The sequence below is a fragment of the Myotis myotis genome, unplaced genomic scaffold (assembly GCF_014108235.1).
Source record: "Myotis myotis isolate mMyoMyo1 unplaced genomic scaffold, mMyoMyo1.p scaffold_m19_p_4, whole genome shotgun sequence".
Lineage (NCBI taxonomy): Eukaryota > Metazoa > Chordata > Mammalia > Chiroptera > Vespertilionidae > Myotis > Myotis myotis.
In genome coordinates, this window is record NW_023416346.1 from 37,082,198 (window position 1) to 37,098,392 (window position 16,195).

The window sequence follows — 16,195 nt, forward strand, 5'->3', positions numbered from 1 at the left end:
CTCAGCCCAGCCTGCACCCTCTTGCAATCCAGGACTGCTTGCTCCTAACCACTAGCTTGCCTGCCTGCCTGATCATCCTTAACCATTCTGCCTGCCTGCCTTATCACCCCTAACCACTCGCCTGCTTGCCTGATCACTCCTAACCACTTGCCTGCCTGCCTGTTCACCCCTAACCACCTCTGCTTGCCTGCCTGATTGGCCCTAATGACTCTGCCTGCCTGTCTGATGCTCCTAACTGCTTTCCTGCCTGACTGATCACCCCTAACTGCCTTTTCCTGCCTGCCTGATTGACCCTAACCATTTGCCTGCCTGCCTGATCACCCCTAACCTCTCACCTGCCTGCCTGGTCACCCCTAACCACTTGCCAGCCTGCCTGCCTGATTATTCCTAACCCCTCTGCCTGCCTGCCCGATCACCCCTAACCACTCGCCTGCCTGCCTGATCACCCCTAACCACTTGCCTGCCTGCCTGGTCATCCGTAACCCCTCTGCCTGCCTGCCTGATTGTCCCTAACCACTTGCCTGCTTACATGATCACCCCTAACCGCTCACCTGCCTGATCACCCCTAACAACCTCTGCCTATCTGCCTGACTGCCCCTTACCACTCTTCCTGCCTGATCTCCCCTAACCCCTCACCTGCCTGCCTGATCACCCCTAACCATTCTGCCTGCCTGCCTGATTGCCCCTAACTGCTCGCCTGTCTGCCTGATTGCCCCTAACCACTCGCCTGCCTGTCTGATCACCCGTAACTGCCTCTGCCTCAGCCCCTGAAACCGCAACTTCATCTGGAAGGACATCCAGAATGACGTCTGGAAGATCATTTGACTGTCCGGTCTAATTAGCATATTACACTTTTATTATTATAGATCATTATTATTATTATTCTAGTCAATGCTTCCTTGCTATTTCTCTGGGATAGTACATAATTTATTAGTCTCCATTTCACTAATATTTCAGCCTTTCAAGAGTCCTTGCTTTCTTATAAGAATTTTAGTCTAACTCCCCAATTGTAAGTGATCCAAAGACTTCATCTCTTTTCCCTTTGTGAATGTAAATACCCCAGCCCCGGGTTATTACTGGGTATGATAACACTTAAAGGCTGCCAGAGGGTTAACTTATATGTTTACTGCTTTGGCTGTTAACAACATTTTTGCTTCTGACACTTACGAATTTATCTGTCTTTCCCTGACTGGTTTGGCTCAGTGGATAGAGTGTCGGCCTGCAGACTGAAACGTCCCAGGTTCAATTCCAGTCAAGGGCATGTACCTTGGTTGCGGGCACATCCCCAATAGGAGAGTGTGCAGGAGGCAGCTGATCAATGTTTCTCTCTCATCGATGTTTCTAACTCTCTATTCCTCTCCCTTCCTCTCTGTAAAAAAATCAATAAAATATATTTTTTAAAAAAAGAATTTATCTGTCTTGTGAGCTAATACATGCTGCTTTTAAAAGTATTGCATTATAGTCAACATTTGTAAGGGTTTATATTGAGATGGATTAAGGATAGTCTAGTCTGTTATTTTGCTGATACTGTTTATCTAGTCCTATTACTTTTTAGGAAATCACCAGAATGATACACTCCTCTAAGCCTAAAATTTATAAATATATAAAGCAATAATGCAAAATGTTTGTCTCTAATTGTTTCAGTTAGCTCTGACCTGATTGGCTAAGACCAATTTAACTCCCTGGTCTTAGAAAGGCCTTTCAGTGCAGCTTTTAGTGTCTTGGGAGAGGCCATTAAGGGGAGCATAATTATAAAATTAGGTTCACCACAAGAATTAAGATTACAAATCCAGATTATCAATCAGATTCAGAACCAAGATGTAGAGAGTAGGTACTGTTTCAAGATTAATCTATTGGAGCTACCATTTATTATTAGGCCAACCCCTCCTTTTTCTTTTGTATTTTCTGGGATCTGGACTTTTACAATTTGGCAATCACACACACAGGTTTCCAGTCACTCTTTTCATTCACCCATTCCAGTCTTGCATTACAACTATCATTTTATCAATATGGTTCTTTCTAAAGTCACCCACAATTTCCAATATTATACAGATAACTACTCCCTTCCTCCTTTAAAAGTGTCCCCTTTTGGCTTTAGTTACACTACAATATCCTGGATTTTCTTCTATCACTCATTGCCCTCTTCTGTCTTATCTTAAATCATGGAATACCTCAGGGCTTATTTTTGAGGCTCTTCTATTTTTGTTCTTTAGAATATCATCTAGTCTCACACTTTTAATGTCACATATATTCTAATGGTTGCCAATTTCATATTTCCAGCCCTAGCCTGTCAAATTCATATATTCTACTCCTTAATTGACATCTTCACTTGGCTAGCTATACATTATCTCAAAATTAATTTGTTTGATCTCCCACTGCTATTCTTAATGGCAACATTATCCACCCACTTGATTAAGCCAAAACTTTTATTTTCCTCAAACTTCACTCGCCAAATCCAGTCATGAGGAGGAAATCCTATTGGTTCTACCTACAGATATATTTCAGATTTGTCCAATGGCCCTATTAGGTGCAAATATTATTACTTTCATTGTGTAGTTACACAAGCAGAGATTAAGAGCACATGTTAGTAATTTGCCTAAGGGTACACAGCTTTTATGTAAAGAAATCTTTATTTCACATCCACTATTTTTCCAATCAGAACTTCACCTTCAAAGAATACTTGTAAATAAATTAGTGAACAAATTGATCTAGGTAATAATAAAATCCATAACCTTGGTTTTATCAGAAGAATATTCTCTCCTACTAAAAAAAAAAAAAACAACTCTGCCATCTATAGAGTGGAGAGACCTTTGTTACATATGAAAAGCTTTGTTACATGTAATATAGGGTAACCTAAAATCATCATGTGTTAATACTTCTCTTTTTTTCTTTATTGATTAAGGTATTACATATGTGACCTTATTCCCCCACTGCCCCCGGACCTCCCTGCTCATGCCCTCACCCTCCTAGTATCTGTATCCTTTGGTTAAGCTTATATGCATGCATACAAGTCCTTTGGTTGATCTCTTCCCCTTCCCCCCACCTTCTCCTGCCTTCCCTCTGAGGTTTGACGGTGTGCTGGATGCTTCTCTGTCTCTGGATCTGTTTTTGTTCATCAATTTATGTTGTTCATTATTTTCCACAAATGAGTGAGATCGTGTGATATTTATCTTTCTCCAACTGGCTTATTTCACTTAGCATAATGCTCTCCAGTTCCATCCATGCTGTTGCAAATGTTAGGAGTTCCTTCCTTTTTACAGCAGCATAGTATTCCATTGTGTAGATGTACCACAGTTTTTTAATCCACTCCTCTGCTGATGGGCACTTAGGCTGTTTCCAGATCTTAACTATTGTAAATTGTGCTGCTATGAACATAGGGGTGCATACTAGTATATCCTTTCTGATTGGTGTTTCTAGTTTCTTGGGATATATTCCTTTAAGTGGGATCACTGCGTCAAATGGGAGTTCCATTTTTTTTTAGTTTTTTGAGGGAACTCCAACCTGTTCTCCACAGTGGCTGCACCAGTCTGCATTCCCACCAGCAGTGTACTAGGGTTCATTTTTCTCCACATCCTCGTCAACACTTGTCATTTGTTGATGATAGCCATTCTGACAGGTGTGAGATGGTACCTCATTGTCATTTTGATTTGCATCTCTCGGATGATTAGTGACTTTGAGCATGTTTTCATATGTCTCTTGGCCTTCCTTATGTCTTCTTTTGAAAAGTATCTACTTAGGTCCTTTGCCCATTTTTTGATTGGGTTGTTTATCTTCCTTGTATGAGTTCCGTGTAAATGTTGGCAATTAAACCCTTATCGGAGATAACATTGGCAAATATGCTCTCCCATGCAATGGACTTTCTTGTTGTTTTGTTGATGGTTTCTTATGCTGTGCAGAGCTTTTCAGTTTCCATTCTTAATATATAAACATAGTTTAAGAATTTAAGACAATGGAAGATAGATAACTTGGCTTCTAGAACTCCCTCTTTTTCCTTTAAGGAAATATGGCCCCAAACCAATTGCATTCTTTCTCTAGGCTTTTATCCCACTTCTTCTCCTCCAGTAGGGATATTCAACAAGAAAAGCTTGTCAAGCTATTATTTGGACTTCTATACTGTCATAATTTTACTAATAATCAACACTTCTCAACAAAAAGTCAAGAGGACAGAGCATAGGAGAGAACCTCCACAGAGACAGTATATACCTTGATGATATAAACTAAATATGGGTGATATTTTGAGATAAGAATACTGTGTATTTTAACCAGTTAGGAGTCATTTTAAATGCTTGAAGTAAATGCATCTATTGTTAGTAGGATCAGGGAAAAGAGTGGATTATCATCATTGGCAGCTTTTGTACATGATGAAATTGATTAGACAGTTATCTTTTCAATGGTAGAACCACTCTTCCTGAATGAAGTTAGAGTCCTATTTTATTGTGTGTGTGTTTTTCCACCAAAGATTGCTTTGCATCATAAAATCCTGGCAACATTATTTGTGATCTTAATGAATTTTTAGTGAAACCCATTTGACATTTTTTTGGCATTAACTTCATTTCTAAGCCTTGAATGTCATTATCATTTTATGAACTTCTCAAAATCAATTTGGCTTAGAGTTTATTTATACTTAGAGACTTAACTATATTTTTAATGAAATTCCTTGTATGTTCACTCAAGTGCTAGAGGTCTTTGTAACATTTGGTAATTCTAATGTCTTTGGACATAGTAAATTTTTGTTTTAATAAAATATGTGACTATATCTTCTTTGAATTCCCACAGAGCTCTGTACCATGGAATGTGGCAGCCATGGAGTCTGCTCAAGGGGAATTTGTCAATGCGAAGAAGGCTGGGTAGGACCAACATGTGAAGAACGTTCCTGTCATTCTCACTGTGCTGAGCATGGCCAATGCAAAGATGGAAAATGTGAGTGTAGCCCTGGATGGGAGGGCGACCACTGCACTATTGGTAAGTACCACTGTACTTTAAACAAAGTAAATTGTATTAATTGGAGAAAAGCAGTCTAGTGAGTCAATCACCAGGCTTCTCATAGAATTTGAGGTTGACGGAGAGAGGAAGGAGGGTTAGCCATAGTTTGAAAGTGTCATTAAATGGGAGGTTTCCTCTTTTGTTGATAATATCTTACTTATTTCTTGTGTCATTTCTTTTCTTGTTACTTCAGTATTCCTTTTAGCTTTCAAGTACTTTGAGTTACTCAAATGAAAGGTGATACATTGGAATAAAGTGTCATTGGTTAATAAGAGTTCTTTTGTGAAGGTTAACATTCTCTGCCCACTTTTCCTTTTGAAAAGTATAGGTTTTTCTGTTGAAAGCACTTAGAGGCAATTTTATTAAATAGGATTACTTCAACAGGGGCCATTCAATCATTATGCACTGTCTTTAATGAATATGAGGAAGATACCTCTGACCTACCATCAATAGAACATCTGTGTTGAATTGTTTATTGGACAGCATAGAAAGTTTATACTGAATCTGTCATCCCTTGTCACCAATTTCACTAATTTTCAGGATGTTGCCTGGAAGAACTTTCTGTGGGTGTGAGAAAGCCTATGTAATAATAATTAACCTGTCATGTGGTCTTCACACTATAAAAAATTAATACTAATGAAGGCTTCAGTTTTAAAATACTTTATTTTTCTGGAAAAAATATCAAAGCCCTTGATACACACACTATCTGACACAAAGGTTTCCTGCAATACAGAGGGACAAGTACGATTCCCATTGTTCAGCTAAAGAAAGTGGGTCACAGCGTGTTCCAGTGGCATTGCATGAGCACGCAGAAAATTCATGCAGAGCAAAGGAAGCATGGGGTTCTGAATGCCCAAGTCATTGCTTGTGGGCTATTCCCCTCCATGACACTGTACTCCAGCTTCCATTTTTAGGTGAAGGTATTTTGTTATAGTGGTTGGAACTTGCCAAAGTAATGTATAATATAGATAATATATATCATATAATCTTAATAAACTGCATTACCACTCTACTAAAGGTACAGTAAGTCTTGTTCTGTGACTGTGGAAAATATTTAAGATTCGTTTAAAAAGTGGTGAGGGTGAGGGTGAGATTCACATGCAGCTTAAGTAATTACATTCCTGCACTACAGTAAGTTTATTGGCTTCACATAAGAGGATTTAAATATTGTGATTACTAAAGGTGGTTACTTCAGAACTTCCTTCTAAGCATGTTTCTAAGAAGAAGTTCTATCTAGCTAGTGCTCTTTCACAAAAGTTATTACTAAAATGTAAAAATGCAGTTGTTATAGTTTTAATGAAATATAAAACTTTTTAAAGGAAGCCTAATAGAGTTTCTTGCAGAAAAGCCATTAATATCTTTCCCTGAGAAAATATGATGCCCAAACTACATGGGCCAGTGTACCAACTTTTGAGCTGCAGGCATTCTGCAGTTTATAGTTTGCTGTTTTCCTTCCAGGCAACAGATGGTAAACCATTAGTACTTGTTGTATAGCTTTGGTCTCCCAGAAATTCATTTAATCACTCTTTTCCTCCCTTTTTAGCTCACTACTTAGATGCTGTTCGAGGTAAGATTTTTCTCAGTAGTTTTATAACAGAGAAATATGTTAAATGAAAAATGTGCATGTGGGAAAGGAAGGGTTGGTGTTTTGTTTTGTTTTCCTTTCGCTTTTGGCAATTCTAAGTATAATATTGTCAAGTTCATGCTATAATAGTCAGATCATAAAGTATTTTGTTTTAACAACAAACAAGACTCACTTTTTGCCGTATCATGTAATGGAGTAATGGATGGATAAGCAGTTTTAAGAACTTGTTTTTCTTGTTTTTGAAGGGCGTGTGTGTGTGTGTGTGCGTGTGTGTGTAACATGTAACATACAGGTAATTATTCAATAAAGTAGGCTTAGGCAGAAAGTTGAACTTTTTTAACATAAAAATGTAGCTCTAAGTCCATGTATAGTGTCTTTGCAAGGTTAGAAGAATTATCACTCTATAAGTACTCCATCATTTGCCCCCCAGTGATCTGCCTTTGATAGAGATAGTTAAGAGTTTTTTGTCAGATATCCTGGTGCCTTTTATTACCTCAGCCTCAGAAGGTTGAATACATTCCAAATTATTCCTAAATTCTCATATCCTTTTTAGATCCATGAGAATGGAACTGGATAAAATCCTTTCTTAAACCTATATATGTTCATCCTATACCAATTCTTGAGGAATACACACACACACAGTTATGTGCTGCATTATAATGGTTCTATGATGGACCACATATACAACAATGGTCCCATAAAATTATAATGGAGCTGAAACATTCCTATTGCCTGGTGACATCATAGCCATCATAATGTGATAGTTCATGCATTACTCACATGTTTGTGGTGATGCTGGTGTAAAAAACCTGCACTGCAAGTCATATAAAAGTAGAACAAATACAATTGTAGTAATAGGCTGTACCATCTAGGTTTGTGTAAGTATGCTCAATGATGTTCTACAACTAAATTGCCTCTTGGTGCATTTCTCAGAACATACTCGTTATTAAGCAGTGGGTGACTGTATGTATGCACACACACACAAACACACACACACACACACAATAGTTGGTCCTCCATATCTGTGGGTCCACATCTTCACATTCATCTAACTGTAGATCGAAAATACAGGGTGGGGTAGAAGTAAGTTTGCAGTTGTTCATATGGAAAATAATACAATAATTGCTAAATAATAATACAAGAATAAACTCTGTGTTTCATGTATTCACAACTGTAAACCTACTTTTGCCCCACCCTGTATTAGAAAACAAAAATTTCTGAAAGTTGATTCCTAAACAATATAGTATAACAACATTTACATGGCATTTACATTCTACTAGATATTATAAGTAATCTGTAGATTATTTAAAGTAAATGGGAGGATGTGCATACAAATACAACACCATTTTATATAAGGGACTTGAGTATCCTCAGATTTTGGTACTCCTGAGGTCCTGGAACCAATTACCCACAGATACTGAGGGACAATTATATATATAATATTTTCATATTTTCTAGCAGCCATCTGTCAATTCATTTTAAAGGTTTCTCTTCCTCTGGTCTGTTGATAGTTGCTTGGAAAACCATTTGGAAGGAACACTGTGTTGCATCTACAGATTTCAAAAAATAACACTTTCTTTTGCCTTTTATACTTATGGAATTTTCTAACAAAAAATTAGAAAATTTTTTTCATTTAATCTAAAAGACATTAAATGAAAATAATATTGATTAGACTATCTCCAGTAAAATCCAGATCTGGTCCAGTATTGCTACTGGGAAAATTTCCAGAAGCTCTATACCTTTATTGCTGTGTCTGTTCATCTGCCCACTGAGCACTTGGTACATGCACAGTTGCCCTTTGGAATAGCCTAACTCTGAACTACTGGTAGAAAGAGAAGGGAATCCCTGAGAAATCAAAGTCTAAATAGAGACCATTGCCAATGTTTGCAGTTTATCAATGGATAGAAGTCATGTAAACGTAACAGTTTTCTCTTGACTAAATTTATCTAGTTATTCTCTAGAATTCTGAAAGTCTAAATTTGACATGCATTAATTCCATAAACATTTGTTGTGTACTTACTACAGGCATAATATTATGCTAGCTTCTGAGAGAGATACCAGATAAGTAAGAAAATCAATCTTTAGTCCTAAGATTAATAACGATCTTAAAGAGAAAAAAATGAATAGATGTAAAGCAGCTACAGCGGATTTTATGTCACCATATGGGCAAACAATGGTAAAGTCTGAACTGTAGACCAATATAACTAAGTCCTAAAGCTGTGCATCCCAAGGAAAAAATCCGCATAGACTTGAAGTAGTTAGGGAATATTTCTCTTCATGGAAACTGCTGTCTTTCCCCAGCTTATTGGCCATAACTACATTCAGCATCATCCATCCAGTTTTTATTGAGATGAGGAGATACATTTTTTCAAAAAGAAACAGAAAACATTTTTTTGTCCCCATCATGGTTTTCCTGGTATCTGAACCAGAGGTTGGGAATTGGCGTTAGCATTAATGATGCTTAATTGGCTCCCTAAGGAAAAGCACTGCAGAGTAAGGGATAACAAGTTTCCTGAGAAGTTTTGGTAAGCAAGCAAGCTCTTCTTCCATTTATTCAACACCTCATCTAAATGGAAACCAGATGGTAGATGCTTCCCTGTAGAGGGAGATACAGCATAGTTGGCCAATCCCATTCTAATGTCTCCATGATTATTACTCTCTGCTGTCTTTTCAGATGGCTGCCCGGGGCTCTGCTTTGGAAATGGGCGATGTACCCTGGATCAAAATGGTTGGCACTGTGTGTGTCAGGTGGGTTGGAGTGGGACAGGCTGCAATGTTGTCATGGAAATGCTTTGTGGAGATAACTTGGACAATGATGGAGGTGAGTCATTTATAAAATGTCCATATTAGAAAGGAATAGCCCAGCCTCTAGCACAGTGATGACCAATCTAGCCAAGAGTGAATATTAGGAATCCTTAGTATAAACAATATTGAGTTATATAAGGTCATACTGTTTTTAAATCTGTTTATTGAAAATTTACTATGATCAGGCAATACTCAAAACTCTTTGCATTCATTATATCTCATTTAATTCCCATACCAACTCCATGAGGTATGGGTACAATTTTCCCTATTAATAGATGGAAAAACCAGTGCTTGGAGTGGGGATGATAAATGACTTTTCCAAGGTCACACAGCTAGAAAGCAACAGAACCAGGATTCCAATTCAGGGATATATGACTTCAGAGTCTGTTTTCTTAACTACTATTACCATGTTACCTCCCTTACTGATGTCATTTACTCTATACCAAATTAAATCAGCGTACCCATGTCCAAACTGCCAGATGCTAGTGTAGCTTGCACTATATGGAATGTGAAATAGTTTTCTTTGTTCTTAGCTACTTAAAGCTCCCTCTTGTGTCTCTACCTTTTAGTAATACTTTGTATCTTTCAAAGGACATAGCATCAGGATGATTCACAGTAGAATTTTTTATATTTAATTCAAAAGCTGCACATGATGTTAAAAAGCCATATGCAGCTTCAAGGCCTTAAGGTAACCACTTCTATTTTAGTCAAGCAAACAAAATCACCTAATACATTGTACAATCAGGCCTCAAAACAGCTCAAATCACCTCTGAATGAGCCTAAAACAATAAATTCTCACTTTCCTATTACTCTCTACACAAGGAAACATAAAATTAAAAGAAAGCTTCCTTTCTAATTTCTGTATATTAGCTCAAAATGAGGTAGATTATTCAATTTGACTCCTCACTTTTCTATACTGCTTAGACAATTATATATCTTGTTGTTTGAACCCAAACATGAGGTTTAAATCAATAAGGTAGCAATCATAATTTAAGCACCAAATTGAGTGTGAGTTTTCTCCTTTTTTGTCCTGGCTAGCAGTTTACCTTAGAAAGTTATAAGACCTTATGAATTTTATGTGGAAACAACGTTGTGGTTAAGAGCACAGGGCTTTGAAGTTGAACTTTCTGGGCCCAAATACTAGGTCTTCTGTGTACTTACTGGCTCTATAATTCCATTTTGTAGTGTTTAAGTAGTATTCCTAAGAATACATAAAATGTCCTTCATTTGGTAGTTTCAAGATTCATTTAGTTGACTATGACTAATGATTAATATTAGCATACTTGTTTGTGCATGTGTGTGTGCATTTTAATGAAATCAGAAAGTGCCAATTGAACCTTTTAGAAAAATGTAGTCCTGGGTTTTTAAATATAATTCTTCAAAAATCTTCTCAATAATAAAAAAATTCAAGCAGTTGTTTCAAGTACCTGCTACCTGATTACTCCATATTATAGTTGATACTTAAAGAGTGGCTGGGGTTTTTACATTCTAATCAGCTTTGAATGCTCATTAGTATTGCTGCTACTTTCTGCAGCTTTGACTTTAGTGATACTCTGATTCAATGCATTGTGACTCTTAGTAACTAATTGGGCTGCATTGAATATGTGGGTGACACAGCTGGTCTAGGAGCTACCTAAGAGCTCCTTGAATAGTAAAAACAGTACAGAGAATGAATAACCTTGGAATTTATTTATTAATATGCAAGAAAAGGAAAGAAATCTTAGACATTTTATATAGAAAAACTAATTACTATAGAAATCACAAACCTATCAAATGTTTTTACCTCATTTATGTACAAGGTACATAACCCTGTGCTTGGAAGAGGTGACTCAACATTATGGGAACCACATTTTTATGTGTCAATCATGTATTCTGATTAGGGGGTTAGAAGATATGATAGCTATATGTTACATGCACATATGAATTGACATGAGGGAAAAAAATTTAGACATTATATTAACTGAATCAGAGTAGCTAAAACAGACTAGTGAGAGCAAGCTAGAACTATCAGGTGTTAAAGAATATTTTAAAGCTATGATAATTAAAACAAAGCGGTATTGATGCAAAAGTAGACAAATTAATATAACTGAATAAAAGATCTTGAACACTCCCCAGTACAAATATAAATTTAGTATGCTATAAAACAAGCATCAAAGATTAGTAGGGAAAAGAAGCATTATGAAATAAATGGTGCTGAGACAAATATTAAAGAAAAAACCTGGATTTTCAATTCATACCATATTCCAAAAACTAAGATAAATAAAAACACTCCAGCTGAATAATGAGCTGAAAGTAAAAGAAAACTCAAACACTATTAGAAGAAAATATCAGTAACAGATTTCAAGATGGGAAGGGACTTTAAATATAATAGCAAAGATAGAAACTACAATAGGAAAAAATGATAAATTTGATTTAATAAAAATGTCTAATTTCTTTATGTTGCTTGGCTAAGTTTATACACCATTCAATATCTTACTATTTGGAGATGTCAAAAATTGCACTATCTCGTATATTGCCATTAGTCACATGTGACTTTAAGTTTAACTTAAATAAGATTAAAAATTATGTTTCTCAATTGCCACTAGTCACATTTCGAGTGCTCAGTAATCACATGAGGCTGGTGACTACTCTGTTAGTGCAGATCTAGAGCATTCCCATCGTCGAAGAAAGTTCTATTGGATAGCACTGATCCAACTATTTTATTCATATGTTTACCTTTCAGCCAAACATAACATATTGGGTACCTAGTGTTTCATTTATTCATTACTACTTTGTGCCAAGTATTATATTTGGCACTGGGGAGAAAATGACAAACCAGAGAAGAGAAGTTTCTGACGTTGTGGAGCTTATGGCTTGAAAGGAAAACAGCTACTAAATAAGAAACGGCCCAGCTGGTGTGGCTAGGTGGTTGAGCATAGACCTATGAACCAAAAGGCCTTTAGTTCAATTCCCAGTCATGGCACATGCCCAAGTTGCAAGCTCCATTCCCAGTGGGGAGTGTGTAGGAGGCAGACAATGGATATATCTCTCTCATCAATGTTTCTGTCTCTATATCCTTCTCCCTTCCTCTCTATCTAAAATCAATTTTAAAAAAACATGTTTTTTAAAGAAACCACACAAATAACTATATGTGCAACTGTAAAGCATTCCATAAAATTTTTAGAGTGCTATAAATGTAAATAGGGCATCCTAACCAAGTCTACATGATTAGGGAGGCCTCACATGAGTCAGGGGAAGAATGTTCTAGGCCAGTGGTTGGCAAACTGCGGCTCGCGAGCCACATGCGGCTCTTTGGCCTCTTGAGTGTGGCTCTTCCACAAAATACCAACTTCTGCGCATGGGCCACGAAGTTTCAATCGCACTGTATGTGCGCGCCTGCACGTGGTATTTTATGGAAGAGCCACCCTCAAGGGGCCAAAGAGCCACATGTGGCTCGCGAGCCGCAGTTTGCCGACCAGGGTTCTAGGCCAAGGAAGCGGCATGTACAAGTGCCCTAAGGTAGAAATGTACTAGCCTTTTCTAGGAGGGAAAAGCAAGTCACTGCAGCCGGAATACAATGAGCCAGGGAGAGATTGGTGGGAGACAAGAATATAAAGGTTGGCAATGACCAGATCATACAGAACAGTGTGAATTTCATAAGATCTTCATCTATCAACGATTATATTTTATTCACTCCAGGTATAGAGGAAGGAAAGTGGGTTGTGATACTCTGGGAAGATTGTCAAGGAGATTAAAAAGATATAGAATAAGAGTGTTTAATCAAAATGGCCCTCCCCATCCCCCCTCTTTTAAGTAGTTGTCATATATTTGTCCAAGTTTCCCTTGTACAAACTCTTCCAGTGGTCCATGTTCAGATTCACTGGTAAAATCAATAAGTTAATTGCCTAAAAGAGAATAATGTTCCAGGAATCATTCTTCATAACAAATCACCATTCATTAAGAACAATAGCTATTTGCAAGCCTGGTTTATGATGTAGTATTTCTAGATCTGGAAATCAGCACTGTGGGTGAATTATGAGCACATATAAGCTCATGGATCAATAAGTTTCATGTTCTGAATGTCACCAGCATGCTGCACTGTTTAATAAAAAGGAAAATGAAATAGAAGGAACAACAAATTGTAACATTTGCACTGTTTAAGAACCAGACACCCATTCCACATTTACTTTTAAGATTCTGCTGGAACAAAACACCTAACATCGGAAAGCATATTTCTAAGTATTGTCTTCTGACCATACCCCCCCTTGTTTTTAAGCAGTCCATTTATTAAAGAATCATCACTTAGTTATAAAAGCCTAAACTGCCAAGTGATTCCAGATACAAGTGGAAGTTGGAAAATCTAAACTCTATCACTCAGTTATCCACTCTGACTGGATCTGCCACATTGTCTATCAACTAAGGCTAGTAATACTTGACTCCTGCCTATTTAGCAATGGTGAAAAGAAATGAGATAATATATATAATATATATATATATACATATATATATGTATATATAAATATAATATATTTTTGATGCATTAGTTAAATGTTTATTATCTCTAGGTAAATTTACAAATATCAGAGAACTAGGACTTTTAGGGAATGCAATAAATATTTATTGAATGCTTACTTTGAGCCAGGCACTATTCTAGTAATTGAGGAAATAGCAATGAATAAAAAATACTAAATCCACACTTCCATAGAGAGTGAGAGGCAGACAATAAACCAATTTTTAAAATATAGTATAACAGAAGATGGTGTGTGATGAAGAACTATTTTAAAAGCAAGGGAGGAGGATAAGGAGTGTAGGAGAAGGGTGAAATTTTAAATAAGGTGGTCAGAGAAAACCTCACTAAAACGGTGGCATTTGAATAAAGACTTAAAGGAGGTGAAGGGTGGGCCATGTTGCTATTAGAGAGAACATTCCAGGCAGACGAAGAGTGGGAAGGGGGTTGTGGGTTAATAGGACATAAGATCAGAGAGGTAAGAGAGAGAGAGTGAAGAACCAGACTATGAGGAAGTAAATCATTGTCAGGACATGGACTTTTACTATGAGTGATATAGGAAGCCACTGAAAGCAGGTGGGGATGGGAAAACGTGAATATTAGTAGCATATAAGCAATGTGCTTTCCTGACAGAAAAAGTAAGTTGCATGTGGTTATGGGAATAACAATGTTTTGAGCAGATCAAATCCTGAGTACACTTGAGCCTCTCCCACTTTCTTTTTACTAATGCAGTAAAATGCTGGGGTGAAAGTCTGTCTGAATAAATGGAAAAAAATGAATTACAGACTACTTCCAAAGGAAATATGATCATATTATCTTCAATGCATATAACATTAACAACTAAGCTGACAGGAGTACCTAGTAGTGGGCCTGCTTTAGTAAAAGTTTATGAATGATTTATCTGATTTATCATTGGTACATTGTTTATGTGTTTCTTCAACACCCAAGGTTTTATGTAATTGAGTCATTGGAATGAGCACCCCCTCAATTTCTTTTTCACTATTAATTTGCTTGCCAGACCTTCTATTCTATAGATCCTGAAAAGGTTAAGCTTCAATCCAGCCCCTGTCCAAATGATAACAAACTCAGAATTTATAAAATTCAATGAAAGAATATTTACTGTGGCATTAGTGTCTATTTAGAGCCACTTAGGATCCTGCCTATTTGACAACCTATCCAAGCAGAGTTCACAAAATAAACACATCCCAGCGAACTGAATATGCTACACAGATGTTAATTGCTGTCTGGCCAGTGATAAAACAGCTTCAATAAAAGTGAGTCTGAACATTTTAAGCTGCCACTGTAGACCATTGGCATCTACCCCTAGGACACTATCCCTAGACTCCTTTTTTAGTCTGCACAGTCTAAAAATTTGTTAATGGCAATAGCTAACATTTATCAAGAATGCTAGCTACATACTAAACACTACGCTAAGGCCTTTATAATTATCATAGCATGCGATTAGTACAACAACTCTATAGGGTGGGCATTTATATTATCCCCATCTTATAGAGGAGGAAACTCCTCTATAAGAGAATTCAGGAGTTGAACTGATTTGTCCAGAATCCTATAGATTTTAAGTGGCACAGTCAAGATTAGGCAGAATCAGAGTAGTCTGATTCTTTGATCTCAACCACTTCATATGTTCTAAATACCTATATTAATTAGTCAGGCGCTTAGAAGTCTTAGAGCCTAGCTCAGTACTTGCAATATTGCTTAAATGCTGATGTTGAATAGGTGATTTACAGTCAATACACTGGGTGTGATATGACTCCCATATTTCTTCCAACTGTGCAACCACATTTAGCCTTCCCTCCTTTATTTTTAAAATGGAAATGCGAATGTCTACCTAACAGGGTTTTTGCAAAGATTAGTTGAAATGATACATGTGGAAGTAACTAGTGTCATATCTGGCAAATAATAACAAGTTTGTACATGTTTCCAAATCCTTTTGGATACCATACCATGAAATAGCTGTCCATTTTTATCAAGGCGATAATGTGAGTGCTGTTTCTGAAAACATGTATATTTTAAAATTCACTTTAAGGCCCAACCAGTGTGGCTCAGTGGTTGAGCATCGATCTATGTACCAGGAGGTCACGGTTCAATTCCTGGTCAGGGAATATGCCCAGGTTTCGGGCTCGATCCCCAGTTGGGGGCATGCAGGAGACAGCCAGTCAATGATTCTGTCTTATCATTGATGTTTCTATATCTTTCTCCTTCTCCCTTCCTCTCTGAAATCAATAAAAATATAGTTTTAAAAAATAAAATAAAATTCACTTTAAGGATTAGGAAAATATGGGTTTTTTCCCTTGTTCAATCCTTCTTTCAACCAA

General features: G+C 37.0%; 1 protein-coding gene across 1 annotated transcript in view; it reads left to right on the forward strand.

The window, feature by feature from the left end:
- The first annotated feature begins 4,787 nt into the window (after nucleotides 1-4,787).
- Nucleotides 4,788-16,195, forward strand: part of LOC118653373 (teneurin-1-like) — a 64,646-nt gene continuing 53,238 nt past the window's right edge. Inside the window, exons 1-3 of the mRNA XM_036304118.1 lie at nucleotides 4,788-4,962; nucleotides 6,527-6,550; nucleotides 9,243-9,389. Coding sequence (XP_036160011.1) covers nucleotides 4,788-4,962; nucleotides 6,527-6,550; nucleotides 9,243-9,389 — 346 coding nt within the window. The remainder of the gene's footprint in view (nucleotides 4,963-6,526; nucleotides 6,551-9,242; nucleotides 9,390-16,195) is intronic.